Source organism: Gouania willdenowi, chromosome 7 (assembly GCF_900634775.1).
Source record: "Gouania willdenowi chromosome 7, fGouWil2.1, whole genome shotgun sequence".
Lineage (NCBI taxonomy): Eukaryota > Metazoa > Chordata > Actinopteri > Blenniiformes > Gobiesocidae > Gouania > Gouania willdenowi.
Window position 1 is genome coordinate 24,320,185 of NC_041050.1, and position 23,290 is coordinate 24,343,474.

Consider the following 23,290-nt stretch of genomic DNA (forward strand, 5'->3'; position numbering starts at 1 on the left):
TCACTTTGCATAGGTGAATGTGTTTATATCCTGCTTCGTTGGACAGGGGCTCTCTGATGGAGAATGTTTGGTTTGGTGAAGCCCGCTAACAGAAAGATATCCTAGATATACTTATCTAGCATTGTAGTACAGGCCCTCTGAATGAAAACAAAAACACATGAATAAAAAATACAAAAAAGGTCAACAAAAACATGCTCTGCGATGGACTGGCATCCAGGGTTTACCCCCGCCTAGCGGCCAGTGTGAGCCGGAGATAGGCACCTTTGTTCTTTCCTCTGTTAATGCTGCGATTGGTCAATATTTTTAGTCTGTGACTTCGGATTGGACAACAATAATAATAATAATAATAATAACAACAACAACTAGAACTGCAAGCAGTTATGAAAGGGGGCCAAGACTTCCCGCGCGACTCGGCCCCCAGGTTTTCCGTGCCCGTGGAAGTACGTCACGACGGATGACAGGCTTGGGGCGAGGATCATTACACAGGCTAACGTGCCATTTGCTGTGAACAGGTGGATATGAAGTTTTGGAAGATGTGATTTAAAATGTGAAAGTTACAGGCCAAAATGCATTTGCACCCATTATAGCGCCACCTAGTGGTGCACTTTTTGGTATGGGTGATCTGTGTGCTCTTGTATGGTTACCCTGTAAATTTCACAGCCCTCAACATAATACTTCAGCTGAAATAAAGGTTTGTTTATGTATATGTTATGTAGCAATAAGCCACGCCCATTTTGACCATTCGCGATTAACTTCGAGATACGGTCCCAGGAGAGACCCAAGGTCATACCCACCAATGTTGGTAAAAATTGGTCGTGCCATTTAGGAGATATAAACTTCTCATAATTGCAGTGCCCCCTGGAGGCCTAATTTATTCAAATCTGGCTCATACCCCCAGAGTCACGTGCCAACTAAGGATCTCAGATTTGGTGGTGTTAGCAATTATTTTGACCGAGATATGCAAGAGTTTGCGTTTTTTAAGCTAGCTAGAAAACTTTACTCATTATTTTTTGCGCATATTTTGCCCAAACAAATTTTTTGCTGAACTTTAGATCAGGTCCAATTAAAGACTCTACGTGCCAAGTTTCACGCTTATTGGACAAAACCCCAAAAGTTGAATTTGATATGTCGTGACTTACAAAGAGCAATGTGCTGTGGGAGTGGGCGTGGCCTATGTCAGAAGATGTGAATCTATGTAGGCAACATGTGGATATGAATTTTATGAAGATGTGAATTAAATTGTGAAAGTTAAAGGGCAAAATATTTTTGCAATTATAGCGCCACCTAGTGGCACAATTTTTGGTATGGGTGGTCTGTGTGGTCTTCTATATCTACCCTGTAAATTTCACTGCCCTCAACATAATAATTCAGCAGAAATAAATGTTTATTTATTTATGTGATATGATGTAATAAGTCACGCCCACTTTGACCAATCGCAAATACCTTTGAGATATCGCCTCAGGAGGGACCCAAGATCATACCCTCCAAATTTGGTAAATATTGGTCGTGCCATTTAAGAGATATAAATATTCGAAATTTGTAGCGCCCTCTAGTGGCCTATATTATTCAAATTTGGCGCATACCCTCACAGTCACATGCCAACTAAGGATCTCAGATTTGGTGTTGTTAGCTTTTAATTTGACCGAGATATGCGCCAGTTCGCGTTTTCATAGTTAATAATTTGCGCATATTTTGCCCGAACAAAATTATTTTCTCAAATTTAGATCAAGTCCAACTGAAGACTCTACGTGCCAAGTTTCACGCTGATTGGACAAACCCCCAAGGAGGAGTTAAAAAAAGTAGGTTTTCCAGTTTTTGCGATTTTGCTCCGAGAAAAGTTGAGGCGGAAATGGGCGTGGCCTAGCCCAGGTGATTCAGTGCTATTCAAGGAATCTGTGGATATGAAGGTTTTAAATTTGCAACAAACGATGTGGGAGTTATTGGCCAAAACGCGTTGACCTTTGTTATAGCGCCACCTGCTGGCGGACATATGTGAATTCTTGCATCCAAGGTCCCCTGGGGGTTTTGGACCCAACCACCAAAGGGCATCGCCCGACCTTGCACGGTTTATTCTGCAGCACCACTTTTACCCAAGGAAAAATAAAAGGTAATAATAATCGGAACGATTACAATAGGGTTCCTAGCACTGCTGGTCCTAGGAACCGCGTATGCTTACATTCGCGGTTCCTAGGGCTTGGCCCCCTAATAATAATAATAGGGGCTTGAATTTGTGTAGAACCTTTTTCCATAAGACTCAAAGAGCAGGCAATCACATTTTTGTGGCTTTAGTAAAAGTTGCCCATCTCTGCACCTTGTCATTTCTGTTCTAAATTATTGTACAAGCTCTTATTTTTTCAAAATAAATTCATGCACATTACATTGTGTTTTTTTGAGAAAATTGTTTTGAAATCAATATTGTGGAGTTCCTAATAATCTCATCTTATAGCTTTACTCATTGCTTAAGTTTTGTAAATGATTTTAATATATTGTTCATGCTTGGTGTAATTATGAAGTACATTTTCCTTAAAAAGAGTCTGTATTTTTTTTCATTGGGTGAACTAAAATGAGTTTTCCACTCCTGTTGTAGTTGATCGCCACAGTACCAACAGAACGGCTACCCTGTCTAAAGGAGGCAGGACTTGGCCTGGAGCCAGGGGAGGAGGAAGGGGAGGAGCTTGCGGAGGACGAGGAGGAGATCGACTGCGCTGAGAGAGAACTGCGTCGGGGACAGATCTTGTGGTTTAGAGGCCTCAATCGTATTCAGACCCAGGTACTGTTCACACTCACTAAACACATGCACTGGGACCAGAGGTTTTACCAGTATAACATGAACCAACAGCTTTACTGGGCCATGATACTGAGGTTGTTTAAGCTGAATTACTGTTGGTGAGAGACACGCCATCCCAAATATATACAGCACACACTGGAGGACTGATTCTGTCCGGCCCCAAAGCAAATGCACATGGGGCCTGTCCTACAAAGCTGGATTTCCTCTTATTGGTAACTTCTGGGATTTATTCAGTGTGTCCTATACTATGATGCTGGCTAGCGTCTTACCGGGCTAAATCACTGTAATAACTTAGGCTGACAATCTAACCTGGACGGGATCAGGTAATGAAGTGGACCAATTAGTTCTCTTGGAAAATGACCTGCTAACAAGCATTGATTGAAACTGAAGTCACATGTTCAGAACTCTTAATACAGCCTGTAAAATATAAGTCCATGTGGACTAAACTGTGAATCACTTTTCATTGCTTTCACACAAAATACATTCAGTGACCACACAGTCATCAGAATCCATGAAGTCTTTTCTCAGTCACTAGTTCACCACCTGCAAAACACTAAACTTTTACAGCACATTTTCTTCAAAACAGTTAAAAACACAATTTAAACAGAATGATGGGGGGAAAACATGGGGAATATCTGCTGCAGCCACATTGAAATTTATTGAAAATTATGTCAAACACAGCTGAGTGTAGTTTACAGCTGAAAACTGATTCATGTGGCTTCTGATTTTTTTTCCTTTGCAAGTATGGATCAAAGAGTAGTGGGTGAGGTTGGTAGAGCGGCGAGGAAAGGGAAAAGAGGAAGAGATTCTGCGTTTTTCTGTGTACAGTAATCTTTATATTATTTGTAAGGGTCTGAACTACTTATGCAGAAGCACAAATGTTCTGGATAACTGAAAATTGCTGCATTCCTGATTCAGTGTTGTTGCAATACATCACAGCATATACAATAATTTAGAATCATAATAGTGCAAAGATCAATAATAATAATAATCCTGATTTACCTGACAAAAATAGATAAGATGTTTATTATGTAATGCTCTTTGTTGTTAGTGTTTTGTAGTTTAAGGTGCTCAGGGTGACAATGTGTGTTTCCAAAGTAAGACTTTGTATTTGATTGTGTTGTGATTGAATGAATTCTTTTGAGACGTGTATGAAGTGTTTTGTTGGTGCGAAACACTTTTGGGAATGAGAGAAACTGTTGAGCTGAGATGCATGCAGACATGCAGGCTGTGTTAAGAGTTTTGAACATGTGACTTCAGTTTTGGCCAATGCTTGTTAGCAATCGAAAAACAACTGTGTCACGTGACACTCAGATGGGAAACAATCACATTTGTGTGGCTCCGCTGTGATAAAAGTTGCCCCTTTCTGTGATTCAGTAAACTCTGCTTTATTTAAGTAAGTGATGAATTAAAATGTTCTCTCCTAAAAACACTTAAACAAAAGGAAAAAGTTTGAATTTTAAATAGTAAGACTGCTTAAACAAACTGCTAGTATCATGGCTGCCAATCACTGACTAAACTAACTTGACTCTATAAAGAAAGATCTTCTAAATGATTGTTGGGTTCGTACAAATGTATTCAGATGTTAAGCTGAGCTCTGCTGTGTAGAATGACTCCACCCACTCTACCTTTAGATTACTGTGTGCAGTTTAGAAGTGAAACTGTGTTGGAATTATTCTTTCTCCGACTCTTAATGTCTCATTGTGCCTGTGCTGTTCCTTCTAAAATGTGCCAAACAAAGTCCTTTTCTTCCCAACAGCTGATTTAAAGAATGTGTGTGTGTGTGTGTGTGTGTGTGTGCATGCGTGCGTGTGTGATGCTTAAACAAAAATGATTCTACCTTTTGTAGCTGACAAAGCAGCACACAGCCTGTAGACCTGTTGACCCGCTTCATGTCTCCAACAGACTCCCTTCAGTCTAACAGCTGCCTTCCTCATGTGTTATAAAAGCAGCTGAAACGCTAGTTTTAGAATAAAACAAAGGACATTATTATTGGGAGGGGCTGTTGGTAGCAGAGATTACACAAGAAAGAAAACAATGACAAACAAATGATGTAAAACATGTTCATTATTCACGAATGTGTTGTGGAAGGTCTGTTTAATTTAACCCCATTATAGTATTTAAATACACATCATTTACATATTTTCTCCACCCTTTGAGGACACTGAGAGGCAGATTTAATCAAGGTTTGTAAGGCCTAGAAAAACGTGCACAAATATCACCACATGTGTGGTTTATTATTATTATTATTATTATTATTATTTTTTTTTTTATTTATTATTATTATTAATATTATTATTAATATTATTATTATTATTATTAATATTATTATTATTATTATTATTATTATTATTATTATTATTATTATTGTTATAGACTATGCCAGGCATCTTTGAACCCCACGCAATGAGGATTGCATCTGTCAGGAACACAACGTAGCGCACACAGTCTAGTTTGCCTCCAGTGCTACGTTAGTCGACTAAAAATTTTCATCAACTAAATTTTTTGAGTAACTAAACTGACTATTTTTTAAGCTAACAAAAACCATATCAATATGTACAGTATATATTTATATTTTAATATATTAAAATGGATTGATTATATTTTATTAATCCCCGAGGGGAAATTGAGTTTCAGTTACATCCCGACAAAGAAACATGAAAAGACAATCATATATAACATGGGGGGACAGGAATGGGAGAACTGTGGAGCAGCTCTCTCCCCCTCCTCCACGCTGCTCTCTTACTCTGCCTCCAAACTTTCCAAAGTCCCTCCCTCAGGTGAGCTAACAAGCTAACGTTTGTCCGACAGCACCATACATGCTCTGTTAAAAGCATATTACTGCAGCGCTTCTCTCTCTCAATGTGCACTCAATGTGCACAGTGCTCGTGTAACAATTACAAATCAAACTAATAATGTAAATCAAGCAGCAGTAATTACCTTTCAAGAAGAAAAGTCACCAATTCCAACTTCTACTCCTCCAGACCATACACTAGGGATGTCCCAATCAGGTTTTTTTTGCCCCAAAGTCCGGGTCCTTTGATTTTGAGAATTGGCCGATACCAAGTCCTGATCCGATACTTCTATAATACAATAAAATGATTTAAAAAAATAAAAAAAGAGCAAAAAAAACTGATTCAGGACTTATTTATTTTATTCACCTTATTTTAACATTCAACACTAAACAGAACACTTAAAAGAAAAATCACTTTAGACTTTAGTGCAAGATTAAATAATGTTAAATAAAAATGTCTAATATAAAAATGAATAGTACCTCATCTTAAAATATCCAACAGATATGTTAACAAATAAGAAAATCAAAGTGCCACAGTGCTGTAAAGTAAGGCCAGTAATGTGCTTTTAGGAAGTGCACTCTTTATGCTGACTCTCCTCATTTAGTTTCACATACTTAAATGTATGTTTTTCTTGATGAAAAGTACGACAACTTCATTTTGTTGGCATTGCAGGTGCAGAGCATGTAAAGTATTATCTGCTTATTAAAAAAAGTGTGTGAGGTCTGCAGATAGAGGTTGATTTAGAACAGGGGTTCTCATCTGGTCTCACCCTGCGACCCACATTTTTCCATGGTCATTAGATCACGACCCATGTATTTATTTAATTTAGAATGCAACAAATTAAATTTAGTTTTTCAAAAATAGCTGTTGAAAACATACACGTATATGTAATATTTTTAAAACACAAATCTATATATTTTTCCTTGCAACATGCATTGTACAGCATGCTTGTCAAAAGAAAAGGTTCTTTTAAAATAAAAGACAAGTCCAACATGAGAGACATTAAGTATTTGTTCATTTTTGACCAGCTGTCCTTGACTCACCCAGTACAGGTCTGCGACCCACTTTTTGGTCTCCACCCACCAGTTGAGAATCTTTGATATAGGAAATACTGCAGTAGATTGACTTAGGACGGTCTATTCTCACACACAAACATGCATGCACGCTCAAACAAACACTTGTGCAAAGCACACAAACGCCCTCAAACATCTGTGTGCAGTGCACACACACACACACACACACACGATAGCATCAGGCTAGTTACCAGAGAGGCTAACTATATGTTTGGTGTCTTCCAAACAGAACAAATGTAGGGATTTACCTGCTGTTGAACTCCTTTATTCACAAATGTCTGGGAACTTGGGTCTAACTCTCCACCTCCGCTCTGCATCCAACTTGTTCTGCTGACCAAACAACAGACGAGGTTCTACTAGTTCTCCAGCTTCAGATCTTTCTCATACATTTACACCGTAACCATGGTAACCAGAGCGCTACTGTTTACCTTCGCAGTGCAACATTGAAAAGGCTCCAGTCTGACGCGGCGCAATGTAGCGTTCCGAACGTTGTGTAATCAATATATCGGTACAGTGGTATATTAAAAATGTATATCATAACAAATATATATAGCGGTATTTGGTATGAACCGGTATAACGCCTGCCTCTATAATGATAATAAATATACATATATAGCCGAGTCCTGATCGGGAGATAACGTCCAATTCCGATCGAGTCTGAAACCACGTGATCAGGCCTGATATCCATAATCGGATTGGGACATCCTTACCATACACTGTAAATAAGACGTCGCTCCAGCTCTGGGAAAGGGGCGGGGACTGTGAGCAACAGCTGTCAGACAGTCCATCAAACTCAATCGTACAGTTGTACATATGTATCCTTCAGTTTGAGAAGGGGCAGGATGAAGCAAAAGCTGATCTAGTCCTGACCCTCTTTACTATCAGTGACCAACTCAACATGTCCATTCCAGCCAAATGCTGTTTAACACGTACAGTCAACCATATTGTAACACACAGACACAGAATAATAGGATAGTGATCTCCTTACTTGGTATGCCTGTATGAATAAATTACAATGAGTTTATATTGTTTTTTTAAATATCACCGTTTTTACAAGACTTTAAATTATAATCAAGGTTGTTCCATAATTTTATATCACAAGCAGAAGTGCACAAGGTTTTGGACATTGTATGGACTTTTGGATGAATAAAGTGAAGTTGTCCCCTTAAATTGTAACCATTGTTTCTTGCTTTGTACAGTTTTTGTAGATTATTTGCTAGTTAATAGAGCACAGCTTTGTGAACTACAAACACCACTTTAAAAGAAACTAAATCAAAAAATTTTAAGAATTATGATTATATAAAAAAGGGGATTAGTGTGGTCTTTATAACCCGTATGATTGATGATCCTTATCATTTTGTAGATTTATGTATATGTACATTTTTAAACACAAATATCTTGTGTATGGTTTCCAGCAAAACTTGTGGTCAATGAAAATACTCAAAAACTGGGTTTCATAAACCCTTTCAATAATTGATTGTTAGCTCCATCTTCCCGACACACTTTTTATTTCTATATAACATAGTTTGTTTTACTTACATTCAGAGATCATTTATTCCTGTCGAATCAGTATTTAAAAAGAGAGAAAGAAGAAAAAAAATTCAACTGTACACACACACACACACACACACACACACACTCTGACCTGCCGTCATTGAGTGCTGCTGTTTTGTCTCTGTCCTGCAGATGGAGGTAGTGAGCACGTTCAAGCGCAGCGGTTCGTTTCAGGGAGCTGTCCGACGACGCTCGTCTGTGCTCAGTCAGCTCCACGACGTAAACACTATCTCTACCCCCTCTCACGTAGCTCTCTCCACCGCTACAGCCAATCCCAGCCCAGCGCCCGGGAGTGAGTCCGCCGAACGCATGTACACGCAGAGACACCACGTAGCAGCCGCAGTCCAACACACCCAGTCACACACACAAGCACACACACACACACACACAGCCACACGTGCACTCTGCTGCACTGCACGTGGACTGCAGCATTTTTGACTCCATGGTTGTGTCCCCTCCGGCTCGCTTGCTGCTCGTTTTTTTTGTGTGGCAATGTCTCCTTTCTCTTTATTTCCTCCTCTTTCTTACTCCTTCCTTTCTCAAACAGCACCATGTCCCGACCAGCTGTGTAAGTCTACTCTGATCCGGTCTGGTGTGACACGTGCCAGTCCCCGTCCCAGGCCAGAGTCTTGTTTTCTTGTTGACTGTTGGTCGGTGCAGGAGGTAGCCTGGCTGTTCTCTTTCTCTCTCGCTCTGTCTAAAAGGGGGCATTGACAAAACAAAAACAGACAAGTTGTGTGGGTTTCTTCACTAGATCGATTAGAGAAAAAGCTCCAAAGCAGAGAGCGTGGCGGCCACTGCAACCTCCTGCACCGCAGGTTTTTATTTGCTGTCTGTGAACGAGGTCAAGCATGGTTACTGTCGATTGATTGATCTGCGCTAAGACGAGCTAGTATTGTAATACTGGGTACGTGACTCAACTGTAAACCTTCGAGTATAAATGCCCCATGACATTCTGCTGTTTCCTAGACGATGGCTGTAAACTCCTCTATCGACTTGCTTTCCTTCTTCTTCTCCTACTTCTCCTTCTTCTGCGTCCTCTCGTGTTTGTTTGTTTGTTTGTTTGTTTGTGACCAACTTGTCTTTTCAGTATCAGTAACAGTATTTTCAGCTCCGTGAGTCTGACCTGCCAGTGGCTCAGAAAGTTTGCCTTTCTTTCTCTGCTCCGTCCTTTTCTCCCCATCACAGTTCTATCTTTTCCTTCCTTTTATTTCTATGAGATATTGCAGGTTTCCTGTTTGCAAAGATTCCCTGTAAAAAAAAATGTATTTAATCGTGGATCGATGGAAGATTTATTCTCTTGTGGAAGTATTTAGATTATTCCACCCGATCTAAATACCGGCTCTTGTTTAGTGCTGATAAGATTTCTTTGAAAGGTTTTTCCACATTCCTTTTATATTTCTTCTTTCCTTTGTTTGTCTTTTCTTCCATCCTCTCATCTCCGTAACAGACGAGCTGCCATCTCTCATATTTGACTTGATTTTGATGTGTGTCAGTTCTGCGTGTGCCTCTGAAAGGGTTTACCTGAGCCGTGCACGTATGAGTGTGTCTGCATGTGTGTTCTCTCGTGTGTGAGCGTGTGCATGTGTGTGTGTAGGCTGTCTTTTTGTTTCATTGTCCTCATTTGTTTTTCTCAGTTGCTTCACCCTGACCTCTCTCTTTCTCTCTCTCTCTCTCTCTCCACCTCCTTTCTCTTCCCATTCCACACGCGACACGCCTGAGGCTCCACCCACACGCACAGCTTCAAATGATTCTAATCAATAATGAATAGTATTTATTGATCATGCACTGATGAATGAATTGTTGGAGCACCGTAATTTAATTGTTTCCATTGGTGACACTGAAAATAAGAGTTTAGTTCTTAGAAATTAAGATAATAACTTTAATTGAATACATTTAGATGGACTTATTTGTTCTCAAATCAATGTTTTAATTTAAAATGAAGGCCAGTCAACTTCATCTTCATTTGTTCAGCATTTATAAAAATGACCAATCTGAGTATTAACACAGGAAACAACTAAGGATGTGTGTCCTGTCATTTTGTTTTTAGAATCATATTTTTATGTATTTTTGTTGTTGTTTTGTATATTTTTCTGTATTTTTTTTGTCAGATGGTGTTTTTGGATTCATTATATAATGAATGTCATATTGTTGTGCATTTTTGTAGTCGTATTGATGGAGTCATTCGTAGTTGTCATTTTGTGTATTTTGGATGTTTCTTTGTTTTTTAGAGTCATTTTTGGATACTTTTGTAGGTGTTGTATGTGTTTTTCAGTTATTTGTATTTGTGTTTGTTCTCATTTTGTGTATTTCTGCTATTCTTTTTGTCTTTTTTGTCATTTTGTGTGTTTTTAGCAAAGGTGGCAAAAGTATAGTCTTCAGTACTCAAGTGATTATAAGTATTATTATAAGTAGTAGTATAAATACTTGAATAAAAAATTAATGAAGTTGCTCTCTTACTTGAGTAAAAGTAAAAAAGTTCAGGATATGCTAAATTTACTTAATTAAAAAAGTAAAACAAATGTCTTTTCAATAATAAGACAGGGTTTTTAAACCAGCAAATTCCATATCTTTTATTTTTTAAGAACTTGTAGAATACTGGTACATGCAAACAGGTTAAACCTTTGAACACCTGGAGAATTTAGCACTCATTATAGATAAAATTTGAGCAGCTCTGAGTTTAACATTTTTAAAAACTTGAAAATGTTAACCGTAAAACTAAGAACAGAAGAACAGAAAAAAGCTCAAACTACCAAAATTTTAAATTTAGCCTCAATAGTGTCATGTTCTCCAGGTTTCTGGAATGGAGACGTTCCCTGTTTGGTATGAAAATGAGTCCTGCTGCTGAAAAGCCTTTTACAAGCAGCAGAAGTGGGTAGTGGCTTATTTTGTTTGAGTGACAAGTTTAGGACTGCAGGACTTGAGAACATCCATTGTGTCATCTGGACATGCAAGGTAGGACTCATTCTGCCTGGAGTTTTCTGGAGCATTTCCCTAATGCTGCTGCTGCTTGGCTCGCTCACCTCCATGTTAGCATGTAGACTAGCTTCTCCTCCAGCTGCGCGGCTGTTGGTTTGTATGGGCTGAGATTTGTGCCACTAGAAACTGAATTTGAACAGTTGGTATTGAATTTGAAAGTAATAACTTGAAATTGATTTTACTGTTTTGAAACTGAATAGGGATGCACCGAAAATTTGGCCACTGAATGTATTCGGCCGAATATTGCTAAAAAAGCAACATTCGGCCCTCGGTTTTGTGAGTTAAAAGCAAGGCTGAATAGTAGCGTGTGACACAATGATGCAATCAAACAACGTGCAGTGATTTTGAGTCGGAAAAGTGTGCACGCGTTGCTGCAGGAGCAACAGCTCCTCCTTTTCACACACAAACACAGCAAGACTCTCTCCTTACCGCTCTCTGACGTCCATCACCACGTAAACCGTCCATTTCCACAACTGAGTTCGTTGTTAGCGCTGTGAGCCACTAATCTGTAAACATTACACTTCACCGGGTCTCACTGCATAAAAATGGTGTAGCATTAGCACGTAGTGCTGACAGCTGATGTGTGTAAGCAATGGGTCCGTGGCTCCAAGCAGTGACTCCCAACATGATCAGCAGCAGAAAAAGTAGTGCAGTTTGCATTGACATATATGGCAATAAAGTATAATATATATTTTATATTAAACCGCAGTGTTTGTTTTAGCTGTTAGATAGTGGGAGAGGGAGGAGCTCACATTCTAGGAGGCGTGTTAGGTGACATCACCTGCCAACGTGGGCAAAATCCAACTGTCCCGTTTAAAGCTGAAAAAATGTCATAAAATTCAATAAACATTTACCTTTTTTAAATAAAAAACATGTCTAAATATGCATTCTAGGCTATTTATGCACTGTTCAAAAAAATAGTGAAAAACTTAACCGCATTTGATATTTGGTATTCGGCCAAGCTTTCATATTTTATTTGGCTTTTGCATCCCTAAAACTGAATTAGTATTTTGTGTTTCTGTGTAGTGAAATTGAATTGCGTATAGTGAATCTAAATTTGAGAAACAGAAATATATTGAATATTTTGAATGTACTAAGATGATTTTTTCTCAACAAGAAAAATACAATTTCTTTTTTTTTTTTTCTCTTGTCTTCACATGCTGTCAAAGGTCAACACTACTAGAAGTGCCATCATTATGAGACAGCAATGCATGTTTTGTTATTGCAATAAAATAAATTGATTTATTTTATTGCTTAATTGTGACCATCACCATCCCTCCCTAAGGAAGGGTAAGAAATCTTTTATTATAGGGAGGATATAAAAAGGGAGAGCAGTGTTACACCTAGGGGGGGGAGCAGGGAGGAGAGACTCAAGGTAGGAAATATAAAGGGTGGGGAAGAATAGATTGTTTTACAGTGAGGGTGAGATGTGAAGTTGTAGAACATATTGTGCTTATTATGTTGTGTAATCGAGCCAGTATAGTGACAAGTGTGAAGCTTAGCTATAATGGTGGTGGCTGTGGACAGGGGGAATGAGTGAGTGGTAGTACCTAAAGCAGGTATTTGGGATTAACGTGTCTAAAGTTAAGCCTCGTATGAGTTTTATCCCACATCCCAAGGCGTGCCAGTGCATCGTATACCAGTATATGTGCAAAAACCGCTAGTGCAAACCCAGGAACTGCCCCGGGCCCGCAGATGCAGCCAGGACAGCAGAAAGAGCGGGGGCCAGGGTGCCCCAGGCCACCCCCACTACGGCCGAGCAGCCCCCCAGACGTCCCCAAGATCCCAGGCCGAGAGGCAGCCACCGCCCCCAGAGACACATCCGAGGAAGCCCCAAGCAGCCGAGCACCCAGTGCATCCCACCACCGACCCCAACCCCCAACCCCCAACCCCAAGGCCCTCCTCCAGCATCCCCCCACCCACCCACACCCAGGTACCCAACCCCCCAAGGGGAGGCCCCAGAGAGCCCCCCGCCTGAGACCCCAGCAGAGGAGCCAAGGCCCACGCCCAGCAGACGGCCAGAGCCGCGCCAAATGGGCAGCCGGCGTGGGCCCAGAGTCAGCAGGGACCAGACCTGCAGAGCCCGGCTCGCAGGGTGTGTGTTTCAAAACAGTTAATTCAATTTCAAGATGTTACTTTCAAATTCAATACCAATTATTCAAATTCAGTTAGTGACACAAATCTTAGCCCATAATTTGCCTCTTTATACATCATGTGACATCATCTTCAAAGGTCTTAAAAGTAACGAGCTCCTTTTTATAATGTAAGGAGTAATAAAAAATCAAATGTAAAAAGTAGAAAGTGCAGAAATTTGTTTAAAAAAGCAAGGAGTAAAAGTTAAAATTCACCAAAAAATAAATACTCAAGTGAAGTATGGAAACAGAAAAACTACTTAAGTCTGCTTGTGTGTTGGAGTCATTCTTAGTCTATTTTTCTGTCATTGTGTCAATTTTTGATGTGTGTTTGCTTTTTGGAGTCATTTTTGTGTACTTTCGTTGTCGTTGTATGTATTTTTCAGTTATATGTGTGTGTCTGTTGTCCTTTTGTGTATTTCTGCCATTCTTTTGTGTCTTTTTTGTCATTTTTTTTCAAGTAGTTTTTCTCGATTTTTGTAGTCGGCTTGTGTGTTGATGGCGTCATTCTCGTAGTTTTGTTGTCATTTTGAGTGTTTTTGATGTCTTTGTTTTTTGGAGTTATTTTTGTAGTCATTATATATATATACTGTATATATTTATGTTCTACGTGTATTTTTGTTGTTGTTTTATGTCATTTTCAGTTATGTCTGCTTCCTTTTGATTGCTCTGTGGCCTGTTTGTAGAAGCAGGAGATGCTCTGGTTGTGATTGGTTCGTTCGAAACCAATTCTTTTTGCCAAAATAAAATCCTGTTCGGGTTCTGGATTTGGCTACTGTTCAAATCGACACGTTATACGTATATGTTAAATGCTAACTTTTTCCTACAATGGCAAACCTGCACAGAAAAATTAGAACATCACTAAGTTAGTTATAGTGAACAAGTGAATAAGATGCTTGAATTCACTCTCAATTCTTGGTTTTAGAACGTAGGTCTTTATATTTTAAATGACAGATTTCCAAAACTTTAGCCCAGTGCTTTTCTCTCTCTGGATTAGCGATGGATTCCCTCACTGCTTCACCTCTTTTTCTTTCGCTCTCTCTCTCGCCATCAGCAGTTACTTTGCACACTCTCTTACTCTCTTACCTTCCAGCGCCTGTTTCTCCTCCGACTTTTAACCATCATCGTTTTTCCATCAGCACTGTTGAAAGGGGAGAGAAGCTTCCCCGGTCACAATGTGGGCTTTATATACTCGAAAGTTTACTCTTTTCATGGAGAAAACACAAAGTAAAGCAAGAAAGTAACGATCTAAACAGCTTTGTAGACTGCATGAGATGTTTCTCGACTGTCTGACAGGCTCTTTGGAAAAACAATAAGCACTGAACCTACTGCTTGACTGTCTGTTTGTCTGTCCATGTGTCAGTTAACCATTGAGCTGGAGTCACACATAGAGACCAGCTGGGATTGTCATGTGACTCCGAACAGCACCGTTCGGACCACGCCCAGTGCTGCTCCTCAGGCCAACGTGTCTCTATGTCGGGCTCAGCATGCTTCTTGACCTGTCTTGGTTTCTTTTTGAGCTCATGCTACTTCTTTCCACTCTTTGGGCTTGGAGGAAGGGTGCATGGATCCACTGCCATGGCAAAGAATGTGTTGATGCACGCATACACCATACACTGCATAATGCACCTGCAGGTTCCACCATAGATCTTGATCTCATGTTAATGTGTGTGTACGTGTGTGTGAGACTGAAACTATGGGACAATAATCAGACTCAGCATGGCCTGCCTGCTTCTGTGTGATGGCGCTGATGACCGAGCTTTGCTCCTAAACATCTTTTGTTTTCAGCTATCGACTCAATCCCGTGTTGTAATCTGCAGATTCTCTGTGATGTCACTTTTCTGTTTTGAAGTTATTATTTTTAAATCCCGCAGCAACTTCATCAGCACCTTTTCATTCATCTTCTTTCCTGTCTGTCACTGCTGCATTTACATATTTTTGTTGTCAGTGTTTTTTGTGTATGTTTGTCGTTTTGTATATAGTTTTCTGTCCTTTTTATGCATTTATGTTGTCATTTTGTGTTTTTGAAGCCTTTTTGTGTTTTTTTGTTGTCCTGTATATTGTTCCGTCCTTTTTACGTATTTTTGTTAGCAGATGGTTTGGAGTCATTTTTGTTGTCGTTTTGTACATTGTGTGTGAGCGTGCCCACTGTGTGTGTGTTTTTTGTGTGGATATCTCAGCTCTAATGAACAAACGGCTTAAGGGAGTGACTGCAGCCTGATGCCTACAGAGGTCATCGCCTCACGTGCATGATGTGATGACACCCTCGGCTCCACCGCCGCTGCATGCGTATGTGTGTGTGTGTGTGGGTCTGCCTCTGTGTGTGTGTGTGTGTGTGGTCACTGCAGATATTTTCTTATTGGATATTAAACTAGTGCACGCTCATAAGACTTCTCATCCGTTTGTGCCTAATGACTGCACTCATCTGTGTGTGCTGAGTTGGGAGTTAGTGTGCTGTGGTGTGAGTGTTTGCCATGCATATTATATATCACTGCCTTACACACGCACACACACACACACACACGAGTGTATGGTGCAAAGTGTCTGCAGCGTGTTTCTGTGGTTGTGAATGCCCTGAGGGTTGATTGCTGCGCAAGAACTGACAACAAAAACATGTCATCAGGTTACTCATTTGGACACCGTGTTTTTTGTTCTTCAACATCCGTCACTGGAGACACACGGGAGCAGGAGGACGCTGCGTCACCACTGAATCTGTGACAGTATGTGTTTTACTAAGCAAATGAGCTGTTCACACACTCATAAAATCCTTATTATTATTATTATTATTGATTATTTATAATAATAATATTTATTTACTGGCTGATTATTTTTGTATTTTATTGTTATAATAATGATAATAACATTATTATTATTAGTAGTAGTAGTAATAATAATAATATAACAATGAAATATAGAAACAATTAATAATATTTACATTTTATTTTAAATATAAATATATCAGCAAACAATATCACTCAGAGAGTGCAAACCTACGCCAAATCTGGATATATGATCCAGATAATGATAACCTCATCATTCACACTTTAAAGGCTTGTAAGAAATGTATATCCCCATTAATAACTACAGTAGTTCCCAATGTAAGTGCACACTAATTTTCTTTTTTTAAAAATTGCTCAAAAATTGTGCAATCTGGATGCAATTCGATAGAAATTCGTTGGGGTAATTAAAGAACCCACCCAACATAACGGAGTCAAATTTCATTAAGATCGAGGTATGACTTTTTTAATTTTGCCAATGATGAGAGGGATTGTTATTTTTTTAGTGATCCAGAATCAGGATATTGATGTGGATCCTCTCCAAATTTTAATGGAATCCTCCATGGACCAGGGTCTATCTTTGGTTAACGTTTTGTCAAAATTTGTTCAGTATTTTTTACCAGTTTTTGAAAGTGTTAGTTCTTTGTTATCCAATCCTGTGTTTTTATCTGTGTATGTGACTTCGTTGAGTTCAGTTTGGTGATAAATTTTACATGTTTTGCTACATTTCTTAAAACCTCTTAAAAACACTCAAACATGTTTAAATCATCTTAAAAATAAAAAGGAAATTGTTTTAGAACGTAGAAAGACTTTTATTGAGAGTAATGATGTGTAACAGACTTACTGTGGCCTCCTGCTCCTGACCGTTTCTGCTCATCCGTCCTCTGAAGGACACGAGTTTGTCTCTGGGTCTCCCTTTGCTCCTCCTCTTTGTTCTCTCTCATAATTCTATCTCGCTTTCTTGTGGTCTCTCCCTTCTTTTACCCTCCCTTCATAGATGCGAGTGGTGAAAGCATTCCGTAGTTCGCTTTATGAGGGTCGGGAAAAACCAGAATCGCGCAACTCCATCCACAACTTCATGGCCCACCCGGAGTTCCTCATCAACGACCTCATCCACAACATCCCCCTGATTGATGACACCGATGTGGACGACGAATCGGAGCTCAGCAGATACCAGCACCTGCATCCCGCCCTTCGCAAGCCCCCGCCCCCTCCTGCCCAACCCCCGGCACGTACCCGCCCCACGCGGCCCTACCGCCAGCACAGCCTTCCAGTGACCCCGTGCAACAGAAACAACAACAACAGTAGCTTCGCTTCAGTCGTTCCTTATGGCGATAAATCGAGTGCTGACGCATGCGCCCCCAACAAGCACCACCTGCAGCATAAAAAGTCCTGCGCCCCCCACCTGCCTCACCTCTACTGTGTGGAGACCTCCTTATAACGGAGATCAGTTTGGGGTGGAGGAAAAAAAGTGACACGTGTGACATTTTCATCAAATCTTCCTTTGGAGGATGAAAGACGCGAGTGTGAGGAGGGAAGGGACAATGATGAGAGACTTCCTGAGAACATGTAGTGACCATCCTTTCAACCCCACCCTGTGACCCCACCCCCTTTCCTCCACCAAGCTGCTCCTTCTGGGAAATGTTTCAGCACTGAAGCTCTGTGCACGTGTGCACTCAGGTTAGAGAAAGCTGGAGAAGGACATTCACCTGTGACACACACACACACACCGTGCACTCCCAGCAGCTGAATAAAGCTGCCATCACCTCCACCACTCACCAGGCTCTGCTCTAAACACTAAACCAACGTCATATCAGTGAAGCATCAAAGCTTTAACGATACTTCATCAGTTTTGTCTCCACATGAAGGTGCTCATTCACTTTCAGTTTTACATTTCTGTTCACATCCTCTCTCTGTCCCATTTTTATGCTTTTTTTATTTCTCAGTGGCTCTTTGTGAATCGTTTTGATTGATAACTCAGACGTGTATGATCCGATGTGTGTGCACGTTCACATGCTGCACAGAACAGCTCACGTACGAGCAGCAACTCTCTTTCAGTTGACATTTTCTTCCTTTTTATTTCCCACTCTTTCGATTGGTGTGCATCTGCTTTTCTCTTTTTGTTTTTTTTTATTTAGTTTTTTATAAAAGCTCAACCATTTATGATGCATTAACCCTTTAAATGCCATGAAATAAGTCCCATTGCACATGTGATGGCCCTTTAAGATGACCGACTGCAAAGCCACTCATGCTCATGACATCTGGTTATTTTCTGCATTTCTTTACTGACAGGTGATAAAAAAATGTCTCAATATCAGGATCAGACTCATTCTCCAATATTGCAATGTATAGTTTTGTAGATGGAATTATCACACCTCTTTTAGGGAAAAACAGACTACTGTTGGATTAGTTTGCTCCCCAAAAAATTGACAAACAGCGGTAAGCAGATAGCTTAAAGACTGGCAACCATGAGAGTCAGCTTAGCTGAAAGGAAATACAAACAGTAATAACTTGTTTCTCAATGTGCACAGGTCAGATTTGTTTGGTTTGAGGTTCTTTGTTTGTTTGTTGTCGAGATTTACAACCTACCTATCTGATGCCGCAGAAAAGGACAACATGCCATATCAATAGAAAAAGGAAGAAATCAAAAACGGAGTGAAAATAACCTGTTAGAAACAACTTCCTCCTGGTAAGGAAACAAGACTACAATGAGGGAGAAGTTATCCTTTCCATTAAAAGACTTCATCACAAGAGTGCCTAGGGAAAGGAAAACATGGAAATTAGATATCAGTAGCTGCATTTCCATTACCCGGCCTTAGAAATTCACAATGACTTAGAGCTTAGAAATGGTGATTAAAACACCTCAATTTAGAAAAAACACTCAAATATCGCTAAAACGTTTTTATGATTTGATGAGGAGGTTTTTCAGACGTTTCAATGTTGAATAATATCACAAAAGCTAAATGGAAACTCTTTTCCTGCAATTACACGTCACGTCACACGTACCTGATCACATGACCACTTCTCCCCAAAAAACATGGTGCGGTGCGTGTGGACGGAAAAGGAAACTGAAACATTTCTTAGCATTAGACTTTAAGGTTATTACTGCCACGATATAGAGCAAACAACAAAGAAATGCACAGTGTTATAACAAGGTTTGGATTGTCCATAGTTCTGCAGAGAAGTCTCGTAGGATGAGATTTTATGAATGTTACGAGGCTCCAAAAAACCTTCAATGGAAACACGTTCAAAGTGCAATTACACTTTGTTGAAATTTTGGAAATATCACTTTTATTTTGGAAAAAACTGTAATGGAAACACAGCTAGTTATATCAATTGTGGTTACTCTCTACTAGCGCTCACATTGGTTTACTAGTGAAGCAAAAAGTGTCGCTAGCACTATTAGTAAGCTTTATATGCTAATAAGGGGGCAGGGAAAAGCAAATTCAGGCTTTCCATTGGCTTTTGGAAACACTCCAACCAATCAGGGAGCTGGTTTTGGTTACAGTCCCTTCCACTACATTTGCATTAGCTCTACTAGTACTATAGTGAGATTTTGAGTGTACTAGTAAACAATATTTTGGTTTTACTAGAAAAAGTTTTTGCTGTGAGTAGACCTTACTAGTAAAGCTATATCAACTACTAGTAATAAACTCAACTTTACTAATAGACCTCATTGTGATGGTTAGACTGGGTATCTCTTAAACCAGGGGTTCTCAACCTTTGGATCAGGACCCCATATGGGGTCTTGATCCAAAGACCCCATATGTTGCCAGATGCTTTAAAAAAACTAAGAATATCTTTTGAAAGATTTGAGGCCATTTTTATTTTTACCCGTTTTCTGCAACTGCACCAAACTTGCCATATTTTAACTTATTTTCATCACTCTTTCTTGCCATATTTATCCTCCTTTTGCTACATTACTTATATTTCTGCCACTTCTCCATCAAATTTCAATGCCATTTTTTTTTTTAAAATGTCAACTTTTAACCTCTTTTCACCATATTTCATACTTATTTTTTGCCAATTTAACCACATTCACAATTAGTCTCACCCATAATTGTTTCTACTTTTTAATTTACATTACCCCAACCTCCCCTCCTCCCATTTCTGACCCTTTTAAGTCAATATTGACACTTTAAACCCTTTCAGTCCCTTTGTCTGTTTTTGGCTACTCTAATTTGCAACTTTAACCCAATTTCTGTGGTTTTCAACCCATTTTATTTCTGATTAAAACAAGGATTTACATCTTTAAGATGACTATATAGTATGGAGCAAATAATAAACTTCCTGGATAACAATAAATATTATTAAGATAAATAAATAAATGTGGTAATCACAGATTCCTGGAACAATGCTGATTTTATGGATGGGCCCCTAAAAGCTCTCCCCTTTATTCCCCCTTATAAATGGCCCTGTCTCCATATGACTGTTCTTAAATGTTCATGTCTGTGTTCAACCACCTTCAGGTACAGTGGGGGTCCCCGCTCTCTGGCACCTTTATTTTGGAAGTCATAGGCTGAAAAGGTTGAAAACCACTGTTCTAAATGACCATCTAATTCAGTTCATTCAAATACACAATAAATCTCCAAAAGATTTGGTAGCGCTCACACTTTTTCCACATTTGTATCTGGCACCTTTATTTTGGGGGTCGTGGGCTGAAAAGGTTGAGAACCACTGTTGATACAGTGTTTGTGGGATGTTGTTGGTCTGCAATTGTCAAAATTCATCAAGTCCAGGAACTCAGGAAGGAGAAGCAGCTTAAACAGTCAGTGTTGGACTAATCACAGATTTGCAGGTTTTTTGGTGCCAAATGTCTTCTGGTCCTGGATACAAAAAACAAAAACAAACCCTGCTAACAAATGTACTTTGAAGCTGTTTGTGTTATTTTTAGAGCTAGCTCAGCCTGCCAGTGTCAGTTTTAAATGTCAGGAAGGCATCAGATCAGCCACGTCCAAATTCTGTCATTTTCAGCATCACTCGACATTCCATGGAGCAGAACATTCCAAACCAAATGCATCACATTCCACACGTTGTTGTCTCCTGTTGCACTCGGGGTGGGTGAAGTGCCAATAGAAAGGAATTCTTTCCCTGTGTTTTCTCCCTGTCCCAACTACTCTGCTCCCAAACCACAGCTTAGTCCCTTAGCCCAAAGCGGCAGCAGGGCCAGACCGCGTGAACAAACCTCTTTCATCAAAGGATTCTGGGACGGGGACGCAGCGGTGGCGAGGAGAAGCATGTCTGTCCTGCTGGGTCTGTTTTCAGGACGAACATCATCTGTATTCCTGTAAAGAACTTTACTGTCTTCTTGAATGCTCATCTGCATTGTTGCCCCGCCCCCTCCACCTCACCCCACCCTCACAGCAGGTGGGCTGACGTTAACATTGTACTGCTCCGTCTGTTTTTGAAGCATGCATTTGGTATCATTACTGTCACTCTTACTGTGTTGGTAACTCATTTAGGCTGTTGTCACTACTTCTGTGTGCTTTAAACTCTCCACATCAGTTTTCTCAGCCCCTGATATCTGTCCATGTCACACAGACCCCCCCCCCCCAGCCTGTTCCAGCTCTGCACCTCTAAAGCACGACTCCATGTGTGCTTTCTGTGCTGAAAACAAAAACCAAAATTTCCCGCGGTGTAAATTTTTTGCAACAAATACAGTTACAGCCATCTTCTGTCCTTTCTGTCCTGCCACGATTCATCATGATGTTGTGAGACGGTGTCACAGAAGGCAAACCACAATGTGAAAAATAATATATTTATCAAAATTATGAAATTGTAAAACAACAAGAGTACTACTACTACTACTACTACTACTTGTACAGTTTGCCCAAACGTGCACATGTGCATCTTTGATTTTACAGGTACTATGTTCCTGCTACACTTTCTTATGTTTCTTTGTTTTACTTCGATTGCTTTTTGTATGGAGAAACAACACAAACAGAAGTGCTTGTATATTATAATTAATTATTTATTTATTTTCCACCAGTGCTCCCACTGATGGAAACCAGACAGTTGCACATTCTCCTGAGCATATTCCCCGGGCTGTGTTTTCTGTCCATGGAATAGCCTCTGTGGTGCGCGGTGACGTAACGCGGTACAGATTCACTCAGTCTGTAAATAGACAAAAACACACAGACCTCATGGTGTTGTTGAAGGACTGGACCAAAGTCAGGAGGGAGAGCAGACGGTTGATGAATGCAGAGCTAGAGTCTGCAGAAGTGCAATGCCACCCCATGCATTGGTTAGGCTGCGCTGTTAGATCTGCCACAAGTTATTACTGCCATGCTGTCCACGGGAAGGAATCCTACCTTTCCATTATTCATTAAGCGCTTGTACATATGGTGTGTGGAATAGTCGCTCGCCGTGCGCACCATCGCTGTTCTTCTGACAGAAAACACAGCCTTAATCGTGCTGAAACTGAAAAAGATCAGAAAAAAGAAGAAAAAAACATGAAGATTATTAAATATTACAGAGTTACCTGCCTGTTATTTAAGCGAATAAATATCTATATATGAGAAATAACTCACCTGTATACTGTAGACTAAATCTGTAATGAAATCTAAGAGAATTTAATGGGAAATAACTCCACCACCTTTTATCTGTATGAAAGAAAAAAAATACATCAAAGTATTCTACAATAATAACTTTGACAAAGTCTATGTTGCCTTGTTTCATTTCAGTTGTCAGTACTTTACATAAACCTCCAGAATGTTTTTAACCAAATAACTAGTGTTGTGCTCAAGACCACAACAACAAGAATCCATACCAAGACCTTAAAAATCCATTCTGAAAACCATGACAAGGTTAAACAGTTTAAGATATTTTTCTCCCTTTAATTTTAGTTTTATTTGAAATACATTTGACAAACACAAACAAGGTGTCTGCAACTCCACTTACAAGTGTGTTCCACTATATTCTTGCAAAACAAATCCTTGTATGTATTTAAAGGTCCAGAATGATTTTAAATATGTGAAAACAAATGTTTATTAGTCAGGTGAATGAGGCCTAAAGTAAGTGTTCAGATGGATTTCTGACTAGAAGTAGGATGGATGGAAAAAAGTTGAGCTAACGCTAAATGTTTGAAGTCAAACTACAATATTAGTCAGGAACAGTTCACATAGCTTGTGCTGGCTGATGGAAAACCCAGAATCCGGTCAGTTCAAGACTCAGAAAAATGCTCTTGAGCAAC

At 39.7% G+C, this 23,290-nt stretch overlaps 1 protein-coding gene across 6 annotated transcripts in view; it reads left to right on the forward strand.

The window, feature by feature from the left end:
• atp2b3b (ATPase plasma membrane Ca2+ transporting 3b) overlaps nt 1–19,881 on the forward strand; it is a 95,673-nt gene extending 75,792 nt beyond the window's left edge. For 4 of the 6 annotated variants that reach the window (XM_028451869.1, XM_028451868.1, XM_028451871.1 and 1 more), the window contains exons 24-25: nt 2,588–2,770; nt 17,096–19,881. In XM_028451869.1, the coding sequence (XP_028307670.1) occupies nt 2,588–2,770; nt 17,096–17,539 (627 nt within the window). In that variant the 3' untranslated portion in view covers nt 17,540–19,881. Of the gene's footprint in view, nt 1–2,587; nt 2,771–8,342; nt 8,503–17,095 lie in introns of all 6 variants that reach the window. The other 2 variants (XM_028451873.1, XM_028451872.1) reach the window with 2 other exon arrangements.
• Nucleotides 19,882–23,290: the final 3,409 nt, after the last annotated feature.